The sequence below is a fragment of the Lytechinus variegatus genome, chromosome 8 (genome assembly GCF_018143015.1).
Source record: "Lytechinus variegatus isolate NC3 chromosome 8, Lvar_3.0, whole genome shotgun sequence".
Taxonomy (NCBI): domain Eukaryota; kingdom Metazoa; phylum Echinodermata; class Echinoidea; order Temnopleuroida; family Toxopneustidae; genus Lytechinus; species Lytechinus variegatus.
The window spans coordinates 24,202,291-24,227,632 of NC_054747.1; the positions used below are offsets into that span (position 1 = coordinate 24,202,291).

The 25,342-nt window shown below is 38.0% G+C and overlaps 1 protein-coding gene across 3 annotated transcripts in view; it reads left to right on the top strand.

Annotated features, from left to right (window-relative positions):
* Positions 1–25,342, top strand: part of LOC121420208 (tyrosine-protein kinase JAK2-like) — an 87,835-nt gene that overhangs the window by 24,116 nt on the left and 38,377 nt on the right. For all 3 annotated transcript variants that reach the window (XM_041614762.1, XM_041614763.1, XM_041614761.1), the window contains exon 3: positions 915–1,034. In XM_041614762.1, the coding sequence (XP_041470696.1) occupies positions 915–1,034 (120 nt within the window). The remainder of the gene's footprint in view (positions 1–914; positions 1,035–25,342) is intronic.

Below are 25,342 nucleotides of genomic sequence, written 5' to 3' on the forward strand. Positions count from 1 at the left end.
TTGACTATCTTTGCCACTCACTGTATAAAGATTTGGGTGACCATTTTATGGAATAATATTATTTTCATTTTTTTATTTCTATTTTTTTTTCTTCCCTTTTTTCAATCATTTTTTGTATATTCGTTCCTTTTTTTTCTATGAAAAACCGAACAAAACAAAACATTTAATACTATAAGGTCGTTGATCGATGATCTATGTGATATTATATGAAAGAAAATCATTCTAACCATTTTTCAGGCAAAAGCCTGAATTCAGGCTCTGGCAATTGATTTTCAGGCCATACATTAGTTATACATGTAGTATTTTTGTGTACAAAATATTGTATTCTAGGTGATTTTCAGGCCCTCTGATCAATTCCAACTGGCATCCCTTGTATTAGACCAATATTAGACCAACTGGTTATTAGATGAAAAGTTAATAGATGAAATGGTGATTAGACGAAGTGATGATTGGACCAAATAGTTATTGGACCAAATGTGGATGGAGGAAATGGCATTAGACTGTGTGATAAGTGGACGAATCGGCTACATCATGTATGCTTGCTCAAAAGGCGTTTGAAACGGTTTGATGAATGTTTTGAATCAGCCCTCATGATTTTTTTTGAAAATGTGATTCATGCTTTCAGAAATCTTGCATAGTATTCAGAAATCTTGCATAATTTTACTTGAGTGGTCCACACTTTACAAGCCTTGCTTTTCAGTGGACCACTCCGTGTTTCCAACATTTTTGATATATTATCTTCTGTACCAGGTGCATATTCTTTATATTTGGTTTATTTGAATATTTATCATTTGTATTTTCTGATGTTATATTTTATTTATTGTAATTATTGCTTCTTAATTTTGTTGGAAAAATTGAATAAATGAATGAATGAATGAATATGTTATGTCTTTTTATGTTTTTAAAATTTTCAGAATGAAGATGTTGTGGAATCCTTTGCATTTGATGACATCATTGATGTCATCGTCTACCCTCCTACCATAGAGAGAGTGCATACAATGTTACAGATCAATCGCAGATCAACACCGCCTATGGTGAGTAAAAAGCTTTTCTCAATGATAAAAGCTACTGAAATCCTTCTATGTGATTGGCTGATGGTAAATTTGTTATTTTGTGTTTGTTAAATTCAATATGAAACATGACCCTGTTTAGTCTTTTCAGTGAGTCAAATTTTGTGTGCTTTTTATTCTGTTGTGTTGTGTTTTTATGATTGAATGTGTTTTAGAATTCAGTTTCTATTGATTTTACACGGAAAAGCATCATTGAAATGTCTTGTGACATACATGTAGCATCAGGTTTAATATTGTGTCAGGTTGGGCAAACTCTTAATTCGACCATTTGAAAATAGGGGGGCCCTAAATGCATGAAATATTAGGTGCAGTTTACCAGACGCTTAAAACATACAATTGTCGGGGTACAATTTACCTGATGCTTAAAGGGGAAGTTCACCCCGAAGAAAACTTTGTTGTAAAAATAGCAGAAAAAATAGTAAAACATATTGGTGAAGGTTTGAGGGAAATCCGTTAAAGAGTAAGAAAGTTATTAGAGTTCAAAGTTTTGGATATGTGACGTCATAAACGAGCAGCTGCCCCATGTGTTATGTAATATAAAATGCATGAATTTCCAATTTTTGATGGTTCCTGATGACTTAATTTTGTTTTCTATTCATGATCGGATGTGAAATGATTTGTCTATTGATATACAAAAGGTACAGTGAAAACCATTTTCAATTTTCTGAGAAAATGACATTTCATTAATTTTTTACCATTTGCTATGTAGGAATGCTGCTCGCATATGACGTCACAAATCAAATAATAGAAATTGTAATAACTTTTTAATTATTTGATGAATTTCCCAAACCTTCGGCAATATTTTTTATCATTTTTCCTGCTATTTTTACAATTAACTTTTTGTCAGGGTGAACTTCCCCTTTAATGAAAATAAACCAAATCTACCAATATTATGCGATTTCTTGACCATCCTTGATATTCAACGTGATGTGATGAAACCAGCTGATTGATTGTGTTATTATTTCTATACCAATTTTAGATCTGGGGAAATCTCATTCATTCAAATGGCTTTGGATGCAAAATTCACCGTGTTTTTTGCAGTTCATGAAAGTTATTTTTTAGATATACACCTGTACATGTATGTATGTTTGTAAACAAATATCTACCGGTAGTCTTTTTTTTAATCTTGCAATTTACATACATGTACATCTGTACATGCGATTAATACAAAAAGTGCTGACCTCACGGCCCATGACCGATTCTTAAAATTTGGTACCAAAATACCAAAAGATGCGCAGGCTTTTAAGCCAAAAAACCATGTAGTTGTGGATTAGTAAAAAAATTGAAGGGGGGGGGGTGGTTGGGGTCAAATTTTCCCTAGTTTAAAGGACAAGTCCACCCAAATGAAAAATTTATTTGAATATAAAGAGAAAAATCCAACAAGTAAAACGCTAAAAATTTGATCAGAATCGGATGTAAAATATAAAGAAAGTTATGACATTTTGAATTTTCACTAAATTTCACAAAACATTTCTATGCACATCCTGGTTGGTATGCAAACGAGTAGACTGATAACGTCATCCACTCATTATTTCTTTTGTATTTTATTACATGAGATAGGAATATTCTAATTGTCTCCTCATTGTCATGTGAAACAACAATTAATTCCTCCCTGAACATGTGGAATTAGCATTGTTCAATATTATATGGTTCAGTCAAGTGGGTCCTTACTGTCATATCTGTAAAACTGAAATATTGTATAATTCAAACAATATAAAACAAAAGAAATAGTGAGTGAGGGACATCATGGGCTTTCTCATTTGCATATCATCGTTTGTGAAAGGTAGCGAAACTTTAAAATGTCATAACTTTCCTTTTTTACATCCGATTTTAATAAAATTCTCAGCGATATGCTTGTTTGATATTTCTCTATTTACTCAAATCATCACTTTTCTGGGGTGGACTTGACCAATGAAGGGTCAAAATTAGGCTACCTGGAGATTGCACTTATGCATGCCTTTAATATGTACATGTACATGTTCACTAAAGATCCATCTTAATTAGTAGATCTGTAAAAAATTTGTGGTATTTCTAAATTTTTATATTAAGATCTTTACATGTATACAGAGTTTCTTATAAAGTTCCAGTACCTGTACATATCAATTCTGAGAAGTGTACATCGTGGTACACTGTGACACTATTCAGATCTTTCTCCGAAGAGGTTGCATCTACAATAGATCTCTTTTTCCATTTTCCAAGATAATGCGTTGTTACATGGGTATACTGTAGTAGGTTGGGGTAGCTGCCACCCTCTAGAAAAATATTGAATGTTGTATATTTTTGTTTGTATCATATTTTGTTCAGTATTATAATTTTCATCAAATGCAGTGCATATTTTTCAGGGCTGATGTAGGATACATTTTGCAAAATTGATATAATATTTGAATAGAATTATGACTTCTTTAAGACTTAATACTTGAGATCTTTTCCCCAAAATTGCATAATATCCCGTGGTCAGCCCCCACAAACGACTTCTGCCTATGATGATAGGAAATGTCCCATCCCCCAATTTAGGACAGTCCAGTGTACATGTACCATTACAAACAGGGAATATAACCACATACATAAATCTTTTGAGGTCTGAACAAGTTTCTTGTAATCTGTATTTTTTATGGGACAAGTGTGACATACATGACAGTGTTCTGAGAAGTCTAAGAACGTTAATGTGTGGCTATGCTAGTATATTTAATGTTCTTTTGACATGCGATCACCCAACACGCAATAGCAATTAATTCCGTTCTTGAAACTAGATATATAGTACTGGAGAACAGGGAATGGACTATCTTTGAAAATATGGAAATTCAAATCAATCTAAAAGAACTTTCGGAACCTGGCATCGATCAATCAAGGAGGCATGCATATTGTCCTGAGTAAATGTCTTCTTCTGTTGAGTATAGTCGTACTTGTTGAATGAATTGATATCCAGCTTAAAATTGACAATTAATTTTATCGCCAAAGTTATTATTCTTTGTAATGCTATGCTTTGTAAAGTACATCTTAGCTTTATAATTGATAAAACTAATAAACAGGGCCTGAAAACAGCATGTCCTTGTATGGTGTACCACTTATGTCCCCCCCCTTCACTCACCAGTCCTTTGTAATTGAAATTCAACTGTTACAGATTTATGCCACGATTGCCTATAGAATTGGCTATCCAGAGTTAAACCACAACTCTGAGTCTGAATTAACCTTGACTTCGGCATTTCAGGCCTTTGAATTTTTATGATGTTGATTTTACATACATGTATCTGTTGATATGTACATACATGTACATACAACAAGTACATTGTACACACCATTTCTTGTTGGTGGGAGTTGTTATCATATCCGTGAAAGGGACACGCTTTCCATACTTCCTACTGTATCGTGATGCTGAGGCATACTGACTATGTATCCTTGGGACCCTGGTTATCCAGGGTATTGGTTTGTATGGGACCCTGTTCACACGAGTATGGATTGATACGTGTGTTTCTGTATGTAGAGTAGATGTGTAGGTGACACGACATTTGCTCCTGTGACAATTGCTCTGGTCTTAATATCTCAGTGGGCGTAGGGTTAGAGATACAAAAATGTAGTATTGTAATGGCGTTTTTGGTTCAGAATAATGTAAAAATAAAGATTAGAGTTTATTTAGTTTTGGAGGCTAGGTTTTATGTTTGGTTTAACGTGCAGATTTTCCATAGGAGCAATTGTCGCCGGAGCAAACGTCATGGAACCGATGTGTATCCCAGTTCACACTACCAGGAATTCTGCATTTATTTGTGTTTCTATCGTAGTGATAAAGGTCAAATACATGAATATCCACTTTGTTTTGTTTGCTTGGATTGCGACTTTTCCACTGAATAATTTTGCAGTGGAACATCCAAAGTCAGACTCCGGGAGACCAGTCGGTTGATAACATGTATAAACCCTTTTAGATTTTACATCTACATGTACATGTTTAATTAAAAAAGAGTTCTTATCTTTTAATAGCTTTTAATGAATTTCAAAATGGCAAAATTCTGAAAGCCGAAGAAAGAAAACTTAATAATCAGAGCTTACAGTAAAGAGAAGAGATACATGTACATGTAGTACACGTAATTACACTGCTGAGAATGTTGCATTATAATCAAACCTGGCCAGATACATGAATAGTTGAGGACTTGAGGGGGGGGGGCTATTTTTTTACATGCTGTGAGTTGGTACAGTATGCCTAAATTTAGATTGAGATGGGTTATTCAAATCAAAACCAAGATTTACTTTACAGTCATATCATTTTGGTTGGGCAGTAGAATGAATGGTTCCATGACATTCACTCTGGCAATAGTTGCTCCAATGGAAAATTTGAACATTAATCCAACCATAAAATCTAACATCAAAACTAACCCTAAATCCTTATGTCATAACATTATTCTGAACCAAAAACCCTATTTCAATCCTATATGTACATGTAATTCCCACCCTTTGCCCTCAAGAGATATTACATGTAAGACCGGTGCAAATGGTGTGTCACCATATAATGATTACCCAGTCCATAAATAGTTTCAAAGAATGTAGTTTACCCATGACTGCGCTTGATATCAACATTTCTATAGGCCTGCTATTTTGAGAAACTTGTTTTTATTGTGCTTTGGTCTCTTTGGTCTACTGTACGTATTGTTTTGTATATAGGCCAGTTCAATGTCACCTACAGTACAACATAACAGTTTTGTGCCATGTCTCTCTCATCCTTGTGTTGTTTTTGAGAGATGTTTTCTCATGTCATCTAGGTTGAAACTGGAGAGGGACGAATCCTGAATCTTTTCACAGGGGCAGACAGCTCAATTTATAACTTTGACAGCTTCCCGCTGAGTATCGCTTTCAATTGCTCATAGGGTTTTAACCCTTAACCATCCATTTAACATGCCATCAACAATTAGAAACCTTCTTAGATGTGGAACCACCATCTTCAATACATGTTCTTGTACACTCCTTTTTTAATAACAAATACCAATGTTGGTTAATGAATTGACCAATTTGAGGTAAAATAACCTGATTCACTTTGCATGCAAATTTGTTTATTGTTGGCCAGTTCAAAAAGGGATTCGTTCGTGAGGTCTCTGGTTCAAATATGAATAATTATCGACTTTATATAAAAGTAGGTTGGTTATTACTTTTATTTTATATTATCATTTCTGAAATCATGGAGAGTAGTAGGTCCATGCTGACATTAAATGATTTGAACTCTTTATTTGTTTATTTGAGCTTTTTGTCCTGCACATTGCTATGGCAGAAATCATCATGCAATCTTTAAAGAAGAAAAAACATAAAAATCAATAGATACAAACCTTGCAGACTTCAACGTGGATGTGTTTGTTGGGTGTGAATGAAATCTATACCGCCAGTTTTGATGACATTGTCTAGGGTTCTCTCAGTACTGTACAGACAACATTCGATGATATTGATTGTCTCTAGACACTGATTTCTGCCAGGTTCCCTTTTTTGTTGACATTTTTGCCTGTCAGTTTTATTGATTAAAAAAACAGCTACTCTTTTTGCATTATAAACATAAGGAAAAAATCAATTTGAACTTGGCAGAGTTAAATTTTTGTTTAACCATTGAAGGTAGTCAGTACAACAGGGTTCCCAGCCCATCAGGGAAATCGGGAAAATTATTTAACCTTTTTTTATACAGTCAGGGAAAAATCAGAATTTTGATAAAAAATACCTCAAATCAGGGAAAATGCCTCAAAGGAGGGGAAAATCAGGGAAATTTGACCAGCCCAAAAGTCGAAAGCATGGTAGTCAGTCTGACTCTGTTATATTTTGTTGCATACCAAAACAACATCCATTGAATGACTGGTTATGGTTGGACTAGTTAGTTTTGCATAATTGTTTTTATACTGAAAATAGATGTAATTCACTGAAACAATTTTTTTTTAGAAAACATGTGAAACTGGGAATGGGTTTAAATAATTATCAGGGAATTTTTAAACTTCATCAGAGAAAAATGAGGGAATTTTGTGTTCTTGAAAGCCGGGAACCCTGTACAATTTAAAAGCAGATGGTTTGAGATTGAAATATAAAGTAGCTACTGCACCTTTATGCAGGATGCTACATAAGCACTTGCCCGATTGCCCGGGGCAAGTAAAAGTAAGGGTCGGGCAAGTGTTTTGAAGTAAAGACCGAAACCACTTGCCCGAATTGGGCAAGTGAAATTCTTTCAGTAGAATGACCAAAATTAGGGTCGTTTTGATATTGACCATAATTTTAGTCATGGCAGGCAAGATAAGATCAATTTGGAAAAAGAAATGCAATAACAAGGTAGATCAGTTCATGTCAAAAGAGAAAAAGATCAATGGTTTATAACACTGCAAAACTTTCTTTTAAAGAGGTAAAACAATTTTTTAAGGATTTTTTCGGGCAAGTGAAATAGACTTTTGGGCAAGTATATTTCAACTATTTAAAAAGTTATGTAGCACCCTGCTTTATGGATGCTATCATGTGTCTTCTCCACATCTGCAATATACTGCAAAGCTGCTTCAATATATATTACTACTAAACCAGTGTTTTTGTTTTATTCATTGTACATGTACATGTAGGTTACAAAACCTATTCATTGAGAGCTTTATTTATGGCTGGCCCAAACATTTTGCCCAGCCAAAACGATATTTTTAGGCAGCCTATAAATTCAGATGTGAAAGTTGGTTCGGCATTCAGGTCCTGTTGATTTCTTGAAGAGTTGTATTAACTAGCTTTGCCATTACCTTGATTGTGACCTAGTCTACAAATGTAGACCCACATCTGCAGTGTGTGTACCACAGCTGATTCAAGGAGCCTGCATAGCACACTAAGACCCCTGTTATATCTGAAAGTTTCCTACCCGAGACCCGACCGAGTCCACTTGCAACCTTGACTGGATTATTGGTGGATTAGCTTCGCGAACGGACCGAGTCCGAAATGTGGTCTGTTTACATCACAGTGTTCATTCCCTCCCCTATCACCCTATCTGTACTGTTTCGAGCGGCATCCGATTGCTGACACCTTTAAAAGGCGCTCTCGATCTATCTCCGAATAATTCGCGCGCGCTAATTGAAGTTACCCGAGATTCTGAAAGAATGCTGATGATCCCAGCAGTCGTGGAAGATATGATCTACTTGAAAAGGATACGTTTAAAATGCTTCTTTTCACTCAAATCAAAGACTTTATCAATCACAATTCACATGTCACATGCCGCAAAAACATTCGAAGAACGACGGGGCTGGGGAGGGGATAGCACGCACTATATGACGTAATTTGACAGCTGGCGAACGGACCGAGATAGGTTCGAAAGCTTGTGTGTGTTTACATCTACCAATCGGTGGACCGGGGCCGGCCCGATACCTTCCCGAGACTACCTCTGGATGTGGTCTCGGGTAGGTTCGCTAAAAGGTGGCCCGAGGTAGGTTTGGGATGTTTACATCTGATTTCTTTCCGACCCGAGGTAGGCCCCGGGCCGGCCCGAGGTAGGGAATCTCTCAGATGTAACAGGGGTCTAGGTCTACTGTGGCTGCAGATGTGGCTTCTTCGCTCGCCCTTTCAGGCTAGTTTGTTTCGCCAACCAGTAACAGATCTCACCTCACAAGCCATTCAGAGTCTGCATAGCAGACTAATAGTGACCATTGTTACCATGGTAATATGGCAAAGTTACAATAGTTGTAAACTCTTTGTGAAATGCACCCTAGGTCTGACCAAATCTGACAGTTTGAAATCTTTGGTATTGCCTTGGCCAGCCCAATTCCTAAGTCACTCCACAATATGGGTGGTTGTGTGAAGTGTGTTTTTGGCCAGAACAGGGCCCCTGTCTTGCAAAGAGTTACGATTGATCCCATCAACCTCAGCGATATGGAAATCCATCAATGTCATAATTTTTTTCTTCAGAAAATATATGGACGGTATGTCAAAGAGGAGCATACAAGTACATGTACTGAATTGTCAAGACAACAGTGAATATATAAATATATATAGAGATCATTTTGAACAATCATTCATAAGTTATAGATGTTGGCATTGTTGGCTTTCCATACATTTAGTTGAGGTTGATTGGATCAATCATAACTCTTTGTAAGACAGGGCCCTGGTGCAGCTTTATGACTGTAATATTTAGAGTTGCTTTTAACATGGACCTATCTCGTAATAGGTCCATGCTTTTAACCAGCCCAAAACCTCTGTAGTGGGAGTAGTCTCTAGTAGAATTCGGCAGGCCAAAATATTGAGCTACATGGAGATAGAAGAGAGTCAGAAGACAAATAGAACAGAATAACTGGAATTTTAGTGCTAAAAGGTCATTAAATCCCCACTGAGTGCGATAACCTGAGATGCAGCAACGGTATGTGAATCCCTCAGGGTTTGTGTCATATGATGACTTCGAAGGTCATAGGTTTTGTAACCAGAATACATGGAAGACAACTAGAATAGAATAAAATAGAATATTATAAATGGAATTTTAGTGCGAAAAGGTCATTAAATCCCCACTGAGTATGATAACCTGAGATGCAGCAACGGTATGTGAATCCTTCAGGGTTTGTGCCGTACGATGACTTCGAAGGTCATAAGTTTTGTAACCAGAAGGTAAAAGTGTAATGCAGTACAAAAGTATTGTCACGTCATATCACAGGAGAAATTAAATGAAAAGTGGGATAGTTCTTGGATAGATACCAGTATTATTACTTCATGCCAGGCACTCAGGCAGTAGTGTGCACACTATCAAAATTTTGTCTAACAGCCTTTGATCCAATAAGAATTTGGTTCAGTCATCACTTCGTCTAATCACCATTTCATCTATAAACAATTCATCTCCTATTTAAGCCAGTTAGTCTAATATCCATTTTAATTTCATTCATTTTGCCCAATTAATACTTCCATTTAAAACCAAATGGTACAGGCTATTAAATAGCCATTTAAAATGGCTATTGGATCAACTGGTTTAGGGGCCTTTCCCCTTAAATTGAAAGTTAACGGCCACGCCCAGTCATATCTTTATATTTTTTTACAAGGTAGTTTATATATACATTTATTATAAGTAGATTCTGGCTGGGAGATGGTGGCCTGTGAATAATGTGCCTACCAGGCCTTGGCCCTTGAGAGTGGCCACGCCCAGTGATATCTTTTTATTTGTATGGTAGTTTACATACATAGATTCTGGCTGGGAGATGGTGGCCTGTGAATTATGTGCCTACTGGGCATAGCCCCTTAAATTGTAGGTGAACGGCCACGCCCAGTCACATCTTTATGAGATGGTGGCTGGTGAATAATATGCCTACCGGGCCTTGCCCCTTGAATTGTAGGTGAACGGCCACGCCCAGTCATATCTTTATATCTTTAATTTGTATGGTAGTTTAAATTAAGTTTATTCTGACTAGGAGACGGTGGCTTGTGAATAATGTGCCTACCAGGCCTTGCCCCTTTAATTGTAAATGAACAGCCATGCCCAGTCATATATTTATGTTTTTTTACATAGTATTTTATATATTTTTAAGTAGATTCTGGCTGGTAGATGGTGGCCTGTGAATTATTTCCTTAGTGGGCCTTGCCCCTTAAATTGTAGGTGAACGGCCATGCCCAGTAATTTTATTATTTTTATTTGTATGGTAGTTTTCATAGATTTTTGCTGGGAGATGGTGGCCTGTGATTATGTGCCTACTGGGCCTTGCCCCTTAAATTGTAGGTGAACGGCCACGCCCAGTCATATCTTTTTATTTGTATGGTAGTTTACATAATTTAAGTAGATTCTTGCTGGGAGATGGTGGCCTGTGAATTATGTGCCTACTGGGCATTGCCCCTTAAATTGTAGGTGAACGGCCATGCCCAGTAATATTTTTATGTCTTTATTTGTATGGTAGTTAAACATATTGAAATAGATTCTGGCTGGGAGATGGTGGCCTGAAATAATGTGCCTACTGGGCCTTGCCCCTTAAATTGTAGGTTAGTGGCCACGCCCAGTCTTTTTTTGCACAGTAGTTTACATATTCTAAGAAGATTCCAGATAAAAGATGGTGGCCTGCAAATTTTTTTCCACTGGGCCTTGCCCCTTAAATTGTAGGTGAAAAGCCACGCCAAGTCATATCTTTTTATTTTTATTTGTATGGTAGTTTACATAGATTCTGGCTGGGAGATGGTGGCCTGTGAATTATGTGCCTACTGGGCCTTGCCCCTTAAATTGTAGGTGAACGGCCACGCCCAGTCATTTTATTTATTTTTTTGGCATAGTAGTTTCCATATTCTAAGAAGATTCCAGATAAAAGATGGTGGCCTGGAAATTTTTTTTCCACTGGGCCTTGCCCCTTAAATTGTAGGTTAACAGCCACGCCCAGGCAGATTTTGTTATGCAGTAGTTTACATGATTCTAAACTAATAGATTCTCACTAGGAGATGGTGGCCTGTGAATAATGTGCCTACTGGGCCTTGCCCCTTAAATTGTAGGTGAACGGGCACCCCAGTCATATCTTTTTATTTTTATTTGTATGGTAGTTTACATATTAAAAAAGATTGTGGCTGGCAGATTGTGGCCTGTGATTAATGTGCCTTCTGGGAGCCGTTTCATAAAGGTGTTCGTAAGTTAAGACCGACTTTAAGAACGACTGGTGATCCTTTCTTACGAGCTAAATCATCGCGAATTCAATATACATCTTACCGCAAGAAGGGATCACCAGTCTTTCTTAAAGTCGCTCTTAACTTACGAACAGCTTTATGAAACACCCACCTGGGCCTTGCCCCTTAAATTGTAGGTGAACGGCCATGCCCAGTCATATCTTACATGTTAGATTCTGGCGGGGAGATGGTGGCCTGTGAATTATGTGCCTACTGGGCCTTGCCCCTTAAAATGTAGGTGAATGGCCACGCCCAGTCATATTTTCATCTTTTTTTTACTTTTATGGTAGTTTACATAGTTTAAGTAAATTCTGGCTAGGAGATGGTGGCCTGTGAATTATGTGCCTACTGGGCCTTGCCCCTTAAATTGTAGGTGAAAGGCCGCGCCCAGTCATATCTTTTTGATTTTATTTGTATGGTAGTTTTCATAGATTCTGGCTGGGAGATTGTGGCCTGTGAATTAGGTGCCTACTGGGCCTTGCCCCTTAAATTGTAGGTGGACGGCCACGCCCAGTCATATCTTTTTATTTTTATTTGTATAGTAGTTTACATATTTAAATATATTCTGACTAGGTGATGGTGGCCTGTGAATTGTGTGCCTACTGGGCCTTGCCCCTTAAATTGTAGGTGAACGGCCACGCCCAGTCATATCTTTTATTTTTATTTGTATAGTAGTTTACATATAGATTCTGGCTAGGAGATGGTGGCCTGTGAATTATGTGCCTACTAGGCCTTGCCCCTTAAATTGTAGGTGAACGGCCACGCCCAGTCATATCTTTTTGATTTTATTTGTATGGTAGTTTTCATAGATTCTGGCTGTGAGATGGTGGCCTGTGAATTAGGTGCCTACTGGGCCTTGCCCCTTAAATTGTAGGTGGACGGCCACGCCCAGTCATATCTTTTTATTTTTATTTGTATAGTAGTTTACATATAGATTCTGGCTTGGAGATGGTGGCCTGTGAATTATGTGCCTACTGGGCCTTGCCCCTTAAATTGTAGGTGAACGGCCACGCCCAGTCATATCATTTTATTTTTATTTGTATAGTAGTTTACATATAGATTCTGGTTAGGAGATGGTGGCCTGTGAATTATGTGCCTACTGGGCCTTGCCCCTTAAATTGTAGGTGAACGGCCACGCCCAGTCATATCTTTTTATTTTTATTTGTATGGTAGTTTACATATTTAAATAGATTCTGGCTGGGAGATGGTGGCCTGTGAATTGTGTGCCTACTGGGCTTTGCCCCTTAAATTGTAGGTGAACGGCCACGCCCAGTTATATCTTTTTATTTTTATGGTAGTTTACATATTTAAATAGATTCTGGCTGGGTGATTGTGGCCTGTGAATAATGTGCCTTCTGGGTGTAATTTCATAAAGGTGTTCGTAAGTTAAGAGCGACTTAAAGAAAGACTGGTGATCCTTTCTTACGAGCTAAATCATCGCGAATTCAATATACATCTTACCGCAAGAAGGGATCACCAGTCTTTCTTAAAGTCGCTCTTAACTTACGAACAGCTTTATGAAACACCCACCTGGGCCTTGCCCCTTAAATTGTAGGTGAACGGCCATGCCCAGTCATATCTTACATGTTAGATTCTGGCGGGGAGATGGTGGCCTGTGAATTATGTGCCTACTGGGCCTTGCCCCTTAAAATGTAGGTGAATGGCCACGCCCAGTCATATTTTCATCTTTTTTTTACTTTTATGGTAGTTTACATAGTTTAAGTAAATTCTGGCTAGGAGATGGTGGCCTGTGAATTATGTGCCTACTGGGCCTTGCCCCTTAAATTGTAGGTGAAAGGCCGCGCCCAGTCATATCTTTTTGATTTTATTTGTATGGTAGTTTTCATAGATTCTGGCTGGGAGATTGTGGCCTGTGAATTAGGTGCCTACTGGGCCTTGCCCCTTAAATTGTAGGTGGACGGCCACGCCCAGTCATATCTTTTTATTTTTATTTGTATAGTAGTTTACATATTTAAATAGATTCTGACTAGGTGATGGTGGCCTGTGAATTGTGTGCCTACTGGGCCTTGCCCCTTAAATTGTAGGTGAACGGCCACGCCCAGTCATATCTTTTATTTTTATTTGTATAGTAGTTTACATATAGATTCTGGCTAGGAGATGGTGGCCTGTGAATTATGTGCCTACTAGGCCTTGCCCCTTAAATTGTAGGTGAACGGCCACGCCCAGTCATATCTTTTTGATTTTATTTGTATGGTAGTTTTTGTCTCACCTGTGAAGCAAAGTGAGACTATAGGCGCCGCTTTTCCGACGGCGGCGGCGGCGACGGCGGCGTCAACATCAAATCTTAACCTGAGGTTAAGTTTTTGAAATGACGTCATAACTTAGAAAGTATATGGACCTAGTTAATAAAACTTGGCCATAAGGTTAATCAAGTATTACTCAACATCCTATTAGAGTTTCATGTCACATGACCAAGGTCAAAGGTCATTTAGGGTCAATGAACTTAGACCATGTTGGAGGAATCAACTTCGAAATCTTAACCTGAGGTTAAGTTTTTGAAATGTCATCATAACTTAGAAAATATATGGACCTAGTTCATGAAACTTAGACATTAGGTTAATCAAGTATCACTGAACATCCTACATGAGTTTCACGTTACATGACCAAGGTCAAAGGTCATTTAGGGTCAATGAACTTTGGCCGAATTGGGGATATCTGTTGAATTCCCATCATAACTTTGAAAGTTTATGGATCTGATTCATGAAACTTGGACACAATAGTAATCAAGCATCACTGAAAATTTTGTGCAAGTTTCAGGTCTCATGATTAAGGTCAAAGGTCATTTAGGGTCAATGAACTTTTGCCGAATCGGGGGTATCTGTTGAATTACCATCATAACTTTGAAAGTTTATTGGTCTAGTTCATTAAACTTGGACATTAGAGTAATCAAGTATCACTGAACATCCTGTGCGCGTTTCAGGTCACATGACCAAGGTCAAAGGTCAATGAACTTTGGCCGAATTGGGTGTATCTGTTGAATTACCATCATAACTTTGAAAGTTTATGGATCTGATTCATGAAACTTGTACATAAGAGTAATCAAGTATCACTGAATATCCTGTTCGAGTTTCAGGTCACATGATCAAGGTCGAAGGTCATGTAAGGTCAATGAACTTTGGCCATGTTGGGGTTTTTTGTTGAATAACCATCATATCTCTGTAAGTTTATTGGTCTAGTTCATAAAAAGTGGACATAAGAGTAACCATGTGTCACTGAACATCTTGTGCGAGTTAGAGTAGTATTCAAAATCAGCACTGCTGCTGTATTGAACCGCGTGATGCAGGTGAGACGGCCAGAGGCATTCCACTTGTCATAGATTCTGGCTGTGAGATGGTGGCCTGTGAATTAGGTGCCTACTGGGCCTTGCCCCTTAAATTGTAGGTGGACGGCCACGCCCAGTCATATCTTTTTATTTTTATTTGTATAGTAGTTTACATATTTAAATAGATTCTGGCTGGGTGATTGTGGCCTGTGAATAATGTGCCTTCTGGGTGTAATTTCATAAAGGTGTTCGTAAGTTAAGAGCGACTTAAAGAAAGACTGGTGATCCTTTCTTACGCGCTAAATCATCGCCAATTCAATATACATCTTACCGCAAGAAGGGATCACCAGTCGTTCTTGAAGTCGCTCTTAACTTATGAACAGCTTTATGAAACACCCACCTAGGCCTTGTCCCTTAAATTGTAGGTGAACGGCCATGCCCAGTAATTTATTTTTTTTGCACATTAGTTTACATATTTTAAGAAGATTCCAGATAAAAGATGGTGGCCTGTGAATTGTGTGCCTACTGGGCCTTGCCCCTTAAATTGTAGGTGAACGGCCACGCCCAGTCATATCTTTTATTTTTATTTGTATAGTAGTTTACATATAGATTCTGGCTAGGAGATGGTGGCCTGTGAATTATGTGCCTACTGGGCCTTGCCCCTTAAATTGTAGGTGAACGGCCACGCCCAGTCATATCTTTTTGATTTTATTTGTATGGTAGTTTTCATAGATTCTGGCTGTGAGATGGTGGCCTGTGAATTAGGTGCCTACTGGGCCTTGCCCCTTAAATTGTAGGTGAACGGCCACGCCCAGTCATATCTTTTTATTTTTATTTGTATAGTAGTTTACATATAGATTCTGGCTTGGAGATGGTGGCCTGTGAATTATGTGCCTACTGGGCCTTGCCCCTTAAATTGTAGGTGAACGGCCACGCCCAGTCATATCATTTTATTTTTATTTGTATAGTAGTTTACATATAGATTCTGGTTAGGAGATGGTGGCCTGTGAATTATGTGCCTACTGGGCCTTGCCCCTTAAATTGTAGGTGAACGGCCACGCCCAGTCATATCTTTTTATTTTTATTTGTATGGTAGTTTACATATTTAAATAGATTCTGGCTGGGAGATGGTGGCCTGTGAATTGTGTGCCTACTGGGCTTTGCCCCTTAAATTGTAGGTGAACAGCCACACCCAGTCATATCTTTTTATTTTTATTTGTATGGTAGTTTACATATTTAAATAGATTCTGGCTGGGAGATGGTGGCCTGTGAATTGTGTGCCTACTGGGCCTTGCCCCTTAAATTGTAGGTGAACGGCCACGCCCAGTTATATCTTTTTATTTTTATGGTAATATTTAAATAGATTCTGGCTGGGAGATTGTGGCCTGTGAATAATGTGCCTTCTGGCTGCCGTTTCATAAAGGTGTTCGTAAGTCAAGAGCGACTTTAATAAAGAATGACTGGGGATCCTTTCTTACGCGCTAAATCATCGCCAATTCAATATACATCTTACCGCAAGAAGGGATCACCAGTCGTTCTTAAAGTCGCTCTTAACTTACGAACAGCTTTATGAAACACCCACCTGGGCCTTGTCCCTTAAATTGTAGGTGAATGGCCATGCCCAGTCATATCTTACATGTTAGTTTACATATTTTAAGTAGATTCTGGCGGGGAGATGGTGGCCTGTGAATTATGTGCCTACTGGGCCTTGCCCCTTAAAATGTAGGTGAATGGCCATGCCCAGTCATATCTTCATCTTTTCTTTCATTTGTGTAGTTTACATAGTTTAAGTAAATTCTGGCTAGGAGATGGTGGCCTGTGAATTATGCGCCTACTGGGCCTTGCCCCTTAAATTGTAGGTGAACGGCCACGCCCAGTGATATCTTACTTGTTAGTTTACATATTTTTAGTAGATTCTGGCTAGGAGATGGTGGCCTGTGAATTATGTGCCTACTGGGCCTTGCCCCTTAAATTGTAGGTGAACGGCCACGCCCAGTCATATCTTACTTGTTAGTTTACATATTTTTAGTAGATTCTGGCTAGGAGATGGTGGCCTGTGAATTATGTGCCTACTGGGCCTTGCCCCTTAACTTGTAGGTGAACGGCCGCGCCCAGTCATATCTTTTTATTTTTATTTGTATAGTAGTTTACATATAGATTCTGGCTGGGAGATGGTGGCCTGTGAATTATGCGCCTACTGGGCCTTGCCCCTTAAATTGTAGGTGAACGGCCACGCCCAGTCATATCTTTTTATTTTTATTTGTATAGTAGTTTACATATAGATTCTGGCTGGGAGATGGTGGCCTGTGAATTATGTGCCTACTGGGCCTTGCCCCTTAAATTGTAGGTGAACGGCCATGCCCAGTCATATCATTTTATTTTTATTTGTATAGTAGTTTACATATAGATTCTGGCTGGGAGATGGTGGCCTGTGAATTATGCGCCTACTGGGCCTTGCCCCTTAAATTGTAGGTGAACGGCCGCGCCCAGTCATATCTTTTTATTTTTATTTGTATAGTAGTTTACATATAGATTCTGGCTGGGAGATGGTGGCCTGTGAATTATGTGCCTACTGGGCCTTGCCCCTTAAATTGTAGGTGAACGGCCATGCCCAGTCATATCATTTTATTTTTATTTGTATAGTAGTTTACATATAGATTCTGGCTAGGAGATGGTGGCCTGTGAATTATGTGCCTACTGGGCCTTGCCCCTTAAATTGTAGGTGAACGGCCACGCCCAGTCATATCTTTTTATTTTTATTTGTATGGTAGTTTACATATTTAAATAGATTCTGGCTGGGAGATGGTGGCCTGTGAATTGTGTGCCTACTGGGCTTTGCCCCTTAAATTGTAGGTGAACAGCCACACCCAGTCATATCTTTTTATTTTTATTTGTATGGTAGTTTACATATTTAAATAGATTCTGGTTGGGAGATGGTGGCCTGTGAATTGTGTGCCTACTGGGCCTTGCCCCTTAAATTGTAGGTGAACGGCCACGCTAGTGCTGCAGCCGAACCGAACCGAAGTTCGCCGAACATTTACATCTTACCGCAAGAAGGGATCACCAGTCGTTCTTAAAGTCGCTCTTAACTTACGAACAGCTTTATGAAACACCCACCTGGGCCTTGTCCCTTAAATTGTAGGTGAATGGCCATGCCCAGTCATATCTTACATGTTAGTTTACATATTTTAAGTAGATTCTGGCGGGGAGATGGTGGCCTGTGAATTATGTGCCTACTGGGCCTTGCCCCTTAAAATGTAGGTGAATGGCCATGCCCAGTCATATCTTCATCTTTTCTTTCATTTGTGTAGTTTACATAGTTTAAGTAAATTCTGGCTAGGAGATGGTGGCCTGTGAATTATGTGCCTACTGGGCCTTGCCCCTTAAATTGTAGGTGAACGGCCACGCCCAGTGATATCTTACTTGTTAGTTTACATATTTTTAGTAGATTCTGACTAGGAGATGGTTGCCTGTGAATTATGTGCCTACTGGGCCTTGCCCCTTAAGTTGTAGGTGAACGGCCATGCCCAGTCATATCTTACTTGTTAGTTTACATATTTTAAGTAGATTCTGGCTGGGAGATGGTGGCCTGTGAATTATGTGCCTACTGGGCCTTGCCCCTTAAATTTTAGGTGAACGGCCATGCCCAGTAATTTTATTATTTTTTTTTTTGCACATTAGTTTACATATTTTAAGAGGATTCCAGATAAAAGATGGTGGCCTGCAAATTTTTTTCCACTGGGCCGTGCCCCTTAAATTGTAGGTGAAAGCCACGCCCAGTCATATCTTTTAATTATTATTTGTATAGTAGTTTACATATTTAAAAAGATTCCAGATAAAAGATGGTGGCCTGCAATTTTTTTTCCCACTGGGCCTTGCCCCTTAAATTGTAGGTGAAAGCCACCCCAGTCATATCTTTTTATTTTTATGGTAGTTTACATATTTTGAGAATATTCCAGATAAAAGATGGTAGCCTGCAATTTTTTTTCCACTGGGCCTTGCCCCTTAAACTGTAGGTGAACAGCCACGCCCAGGCAGATTTTGTTACGCAGTAGTTTACATGATTCTTAACTAATAGATATCTCTTTTATGATTGATACATTCAAATTAGACCTTTCCCTTTACTTATGCCACACAATTAAACTGATTAATGTTGATGTTGTTTATGTGTAAGTAAGTAATTCTATGTTGTATAATTTTTGTTTAAAATTAAAAGTGCATTGAGAGTCCTTTCAGGTCTGAAATGCGCTATATAAGAACTGCATTATTATTATTCATGTTCTAAATTTTTAATGGTTTTTATGTTGATAGGCCTGTATATCTGATCAGGGACTTACTCAGGTTCTCACTCTTTCTTGAATTTCCATTATCTGACACTCCTCTCTCGATCATTAATCTATCCTCTTTTCTCCACCACTCTCAAATCATTTGCCTTTTATTTTCATAAATTAGAATGCTTATTCTCTGACTTTCATTAGTCTATAATAAAATGCGATGATGAAGTCGATGTTTATGAATTAACAAAAAATTATATATTCCTAAGCAAGAACTGATCCAGGATTTTCTTGATGAAATTTTGACAAGCCAAGTTGGCTTGTCAAAATTTCATAGCCAACCCCCTCCAAAAAAAGGTTTCTCACATTGAATAGGGGGTGGGGCACACTTGGGTGAAATTTATTACAAATTTTGATTATGGCAGGCTGTCAAAGGGGGGGGGGGATACATGCTGGATGTGCCCCCCTTGGATCCTCCAGTGTTTGTAACAATGCATTGTCATCGGATTGTCATTAATTTGATTGCCTCTCACTATAATCACTTCACCCTTTGCTTCATTTACATCTGCTGTCATTATCTCTTTTATTCAACTTTATTTTCTCTTTTTAATAAAAGCATACATCTAATTTGGTAATTTCGTTTTCAATGCATATTTGTCAAATAACAAGTAAAGAATTGGTCTTAGCCTTGATTAAGGCCCCACGATGAACCATTGGCCTTAACTCAAGTCTGTTTAATGGATAACATTCACCTATAGATTAACATTAGGTCAATTTACTGTATGTCATACCAAGGATATCCCTTTATTTTGCAACTAATTAAAGTAAATCCCCTGGTTCAATCCAGCCACACATTTCATTCATTCTTTCATAATTATTTACAGTACAGCTTCTCTCCTTCCTTTGAAAAAAAAAGATGCAAAGTACAAAAAGGAAATTTCAACATTCTTTTCAGAACTTTCTTACCCTTTCGTCGGAATATCATTAGTTCTTCACAAGTTCACTTTTTGTTTATCAGGGGTGTGAGAGTTCAGATTTAATAGCTGATTCAGATTTTTTTGTTGTGATTTTCAGCTTAGTTTCAACTTATTTTTGGCTTTCGTCTGTACAAAAAAAGTATGAGATCTCTTTTATTTCAGACTTTTTCAATGCCCTTCAGCTTTTTTTCAGATCTTTTTATTTGTGACCACTCACACCCCTGGTTTATATGTCTTTGGTCAATTGCTTTCAGAATATGTGCAAACTATAAACTCGCCTAATATATGAAAGTTTATTTGCTGTCTTTCGTAGCTGTCAGTGTGTCAGTCAGTGTGTTGTTTTTTGTCTGCTTTAAAGAGAAATTCTAGTAGTTGCAGTAAACACTGATTTCAAGAGAAAGCCTGTAAAACGAGGATTAATTGTCAGTATATCATCGAGGATCTAGATCTGGTACAGTTATATAAACTGAACTTTGTGAACTCTTGAAATCTACGTTGAAAAATGTTCACACCGAAGATCCCCAACACAGATAAGCGCACGTGGGACAGTGTATAATTATTGGTTTGAATGTTGGGCCCGACGTTCTACCCGAATACTTTGCTTATTTGCTGATTTCTCCGCAATTACACAATTTCTTCCTGAATCATTTGGCACATACGTTTTATTTACAAACAGACACTTTGGTGGTCATTTCATTGGATTCTGTACGAACTCATTTTTATATCGTTCCCAAAATTAGCATTTACATTTCAGTAGGGGTCTACTGGATGTAAACTCATGCTCATTCGGTACAATGATGCAGGTTTTGTATTTCTCTGTCTGATAGAACGTAAAATTTAGAGGTAAATCGAAGCTCAGCACTGCACTGTATGTCGTATTGGCGCTGGTTAGGAGTTAGAAATTGAAAGTACAAATAGACTCTAGTCTATCAATCTATCTATCAGCCCTTCATGTCTTCGTGAATATTCATTACATGATCTAATGAATATTCATCTGTTCATGAAGACACACTTAGAACTGTTTGACCAGAAAAATGTACATTTTTAAAATTCAATCACTTAGTTATTTGTAATCCGATTTTGATAAACTTTTTAGCCTTTTACTTTGCGAGTTTCACTATTTATTGATTAGTAAATATCTTCACTTCTTCAGATTGGAGTATCCCTTTAAAGGTCAAGTCCACCTCAGAAAAATGTTGATTTGAATCAATAGAGAAAAATCAGACAAGCACAATGCTGAAAATTTCATCAAAATCGGATGTAAAATAAGAAAGTTATGACATTTCAAAGTTTTGCTTATTTTTAACAAAATAGTTATATGAACGAGCCAGTTATATCCAAATGAGGAAGTCGATGATGTCACTTACTATTTCTTTTGTTTTTTATTGTCTGAATTATACAATATTTCAATTTTTACGAATTTGATGATTAGGACGTCCTTGCCTTAAGCACAAAATGTTAAAATAATGGAATTGCACGTGTTCAGGGAGGAATGAAACTTCATTTCACATGACAATGATGAGAAAATCATTTCACATGACAATGATGAGAAAATCATTCCACATGACAATGATGAGAAAATCAAAATATTTCATGTAATAAAATACAAAAGAAATAGTGAGTGAGTGATGTCATCAGTTCCCTCATTTGCATACCGACCGAGATGTGCATATAACTGTAAATGAAGCAAAACTTTAATATGTCATAACTTTCTAATTTTACATCCGATTTTGATGAAATTTTCAGTGTTTTGCTTGTTGAATTTTTTTCTTTTTATTCAAATCAAGTATTTGTTGGGGTGGACTTGTCCTTTAAGAAAGACGTGACATTGGGAACCTAGGGCTACTCTGGGCAGAAAATATTTTTATCTAAATGAATAGAGTAAGATTTACAGAGAAATATTGTGAAAGTTTCATCAAAATCAGACAATAGCGAACTTATTGAAATCAAAGTTAAGGAATATATTGTAAACCCCCCAAACAGTTATTCATGTCATCATGAATATTCATTAATGAATATTTTATTATTACATGAAATCATAATTGTTTCATTACTTTCATCGTGTGTGAATGATATGTGTACCTTGTAATGAAACAAGTTGCAGCAACAGTGACGTACGCAAGGGGGGGGGGGGTGGTTACAGGTGTTCAACCCCCCCCTTCAATATTTTTTTATACATAATCCCCTGCCCCCTAAGAATTCACCCCCTCAAAAAATGTTGACCTTTTTATTTCTTTTGCTTGTCGGTTTTTTTTGGTGGGGGGGGGGTACGAAACAACCTTATATTTGGAGGGGTTGTTTATAACATTTCTCTCAACTTGAACCCCCTATCCTTTAAAAAATCCTGCAACGCCAATGTGCAGCAATGATTATCTGTACTGCACTATCACATGGCCCTCAATGTTTTTTTTGGGGAAGGTTTTCAATACAATTTGATACCCAACTGGTGAAATTTGAAAAGTAAAAGAAAACGAAGGTTACCCCTCTTCCCAGGGCTATCCTCTATCGGGTATCATTTCATTTTTTTTACGTCTTGAATACAAAAAAAAATGATGTGTCACATCCCCATTTCCTTTTTCTTATATTACATGAAATCATGGTTCTTGCGTTTTTAAGACATGAGAAAATTAAACACATTGTGATGATGCTATGTCTACCTTGAAATATAATTAGTTGCAGAAAGGAACATCTAAATGCACTTATACCCTTTTCATAAACCTATCCTCCAATTAGCCGCCTAAGAGTAATGCGGATAATTCAATAAAATTGCGTTCATAAACTCCGAAAATAAGCCGCATTATTTTTACGAGCGCCCGTCCTGAAAAAGGCGGATAATCGCCATGACAACTGGACACGCGGTTGTGTTGGAAAAGGGTGACCTTGTGACCGCACCATGGCAATTATCCGCATTATTTGGAAATGCGTTCATAAACTCAAAATCTTGTCCCGATGCTGCTATTATGCGGATAATAGCAGCATCAGAGTAATGCGGATAACTCTTGTCCTCCTCCAATTTTACGACCAAATTATGCTGCTATTAGCCGCCTAATTCATTTTAATGGGGTTTATGAAAGGGGTATCAGTTTGTTATTTATATGGCTGATGATGTCACATCCCCACTTCCCTAATGTCCACCTTGAAATAAAATAGTTGCAACAATGAGTATCTTATGCACTAACATCATTAGTCAAATTTTTTTTCTGAGGAAATAAAAATGAACACACCTAATTCCTACAAAAAGAAATTGCATATTGGTCATCATCATGAATTATGAAGACATGCCTAGAAGTGTTTGACCGGAATTATGCATATATCTTTAAAATGTATAATACATTAAAAAAAAATATATACACAAATTCACGATGCATAAATATACATTTTTAACGGTATGCATAATTCCGGTCAAACAGTTCTTCATAATTTTGTTTTCCTTGTTCGATTTGATGAAATTTTCAGTATTTTGTTAGTCTGATTTTTTTTTTACAGTGCCAATATAAAAGACAAATATAGATGCATTCATGTTCAGGAAATAAAGGGTACATGTATGAGAGAAGAAAATCAATTGCATGCCAAAAACGAGACATTGTGTTCAGGTAGGTTTCGAATCTAATTGGCTATTTAGGAGGACAGGCTAGCTATAGGCATGAACGAGCGCACATTTTACTTTAATGGCGCACATCTGTAGCAAGGGCCGGTGATGCAGATTCAGGATCCTGCGGGATCCCGCTAGCGACTTTCTGCGCTGCGATGCTGATGAGTATCTGAGATCCTGAACCACTTTTGTGATACGCCTAGGCTGCCTATATGCGCAATCAGGATGAACCAGAATTGCCGCGGGATCTGGCGGTGCGCCGCTGATGATAATACAGATGCCTTCCCTAAGAAGATTTGAGCTGGGAGATGGTTGCCTGTGAATTATGTGCCTACTGGGCCTTGCCCCTAGAAATTGTAGGTGAACGGCCACGCCCAGGAAGATTTTTTAATGCATTTTTTTACATAATTTTATTAGATTATGGCTGGGAGTTATTGGTCTGTGAATATTAGACAAAGTGGTGAGTGGATGAAATAGCAATAAGACCAATGATATGCTTTTCACATTTCCTTTATTACCCCAAACTATCTTTTTAGTTTTCACAGTCTTTTTTAACCCCATACTATTTGCTTATTATTGCTGGAGATACCCTAGATCGTGCAGTGATTCAAATTTTCTAGCTTATTAGCTCTACTTTAAAACAATTCCAAATTTATTGGAATAGCCCTTGGTTTTGACATTGATTAGGTACACATGAAACCAAAATTTGTATGAAACAGCACCACCCTTCGCGATGGTTGACCTCATTACTCATTCAACATCATTCAAGTTTGTAAGTTATTAGCTTTAAGAATTCAACTTTAAAACAATCCAAATTTTAGTCTCGCCTTCACCAGCGGTGAAGGCGAGACTTAGGGATCCAAATGTCGTCCGTCCGTCACAAATCTAATGACACATAACTCCACAACCGTAAGTTGCTTTTCAACCAAACTTGGATGGTAGATGGACTTTGGGGACCTGCATGATATGCTGCAGTCGGAGGTCACATCGGAAGGTCAAAGGTCATTTTCAGGTCAATGTTAAAGATTACATGCAAGACTCTCTTATGACACCTAACTCCGCAACCGTAAGTTGCTTTTCAACCAAACTTGGATGGTAGATGGACTTGTGGGACCTGCATGTTAGGCTGCAGTCGGAGGTCACATGGTAAGGTCAAAGGTCATTTTCAGGTCAATGATAAAGTTTACATGCAAGACTCTCTTATGACACCTAACTCTGCAACCGTAAGTCACTTTTCAACCAAACTTGGATGGTGGATGGACTTGGGGGACCTGCATGTTATGCTGCAGTCGGAGGTCACATGATAAGGTCAAAGGTCATTTTCAGGTCAACCTTACCTAACTCCGCAACCGTAAGGTGCTCTTCAACCAAACTTGGATGGTAGATAGACTTGGGGGACCTGCATGTTATGCTGCAGTCGGAGGTCACATGATAAGTTCAAAGGTCATTTTCAGGTCAACATTAAAATTTACGTGCAAGGCTCTTAAGGCAAGTGTTATTCCATCCCAGTCATATTACAATGAAGTTTCGATACAAATCTGTTGCATGCCCTCGCGAAT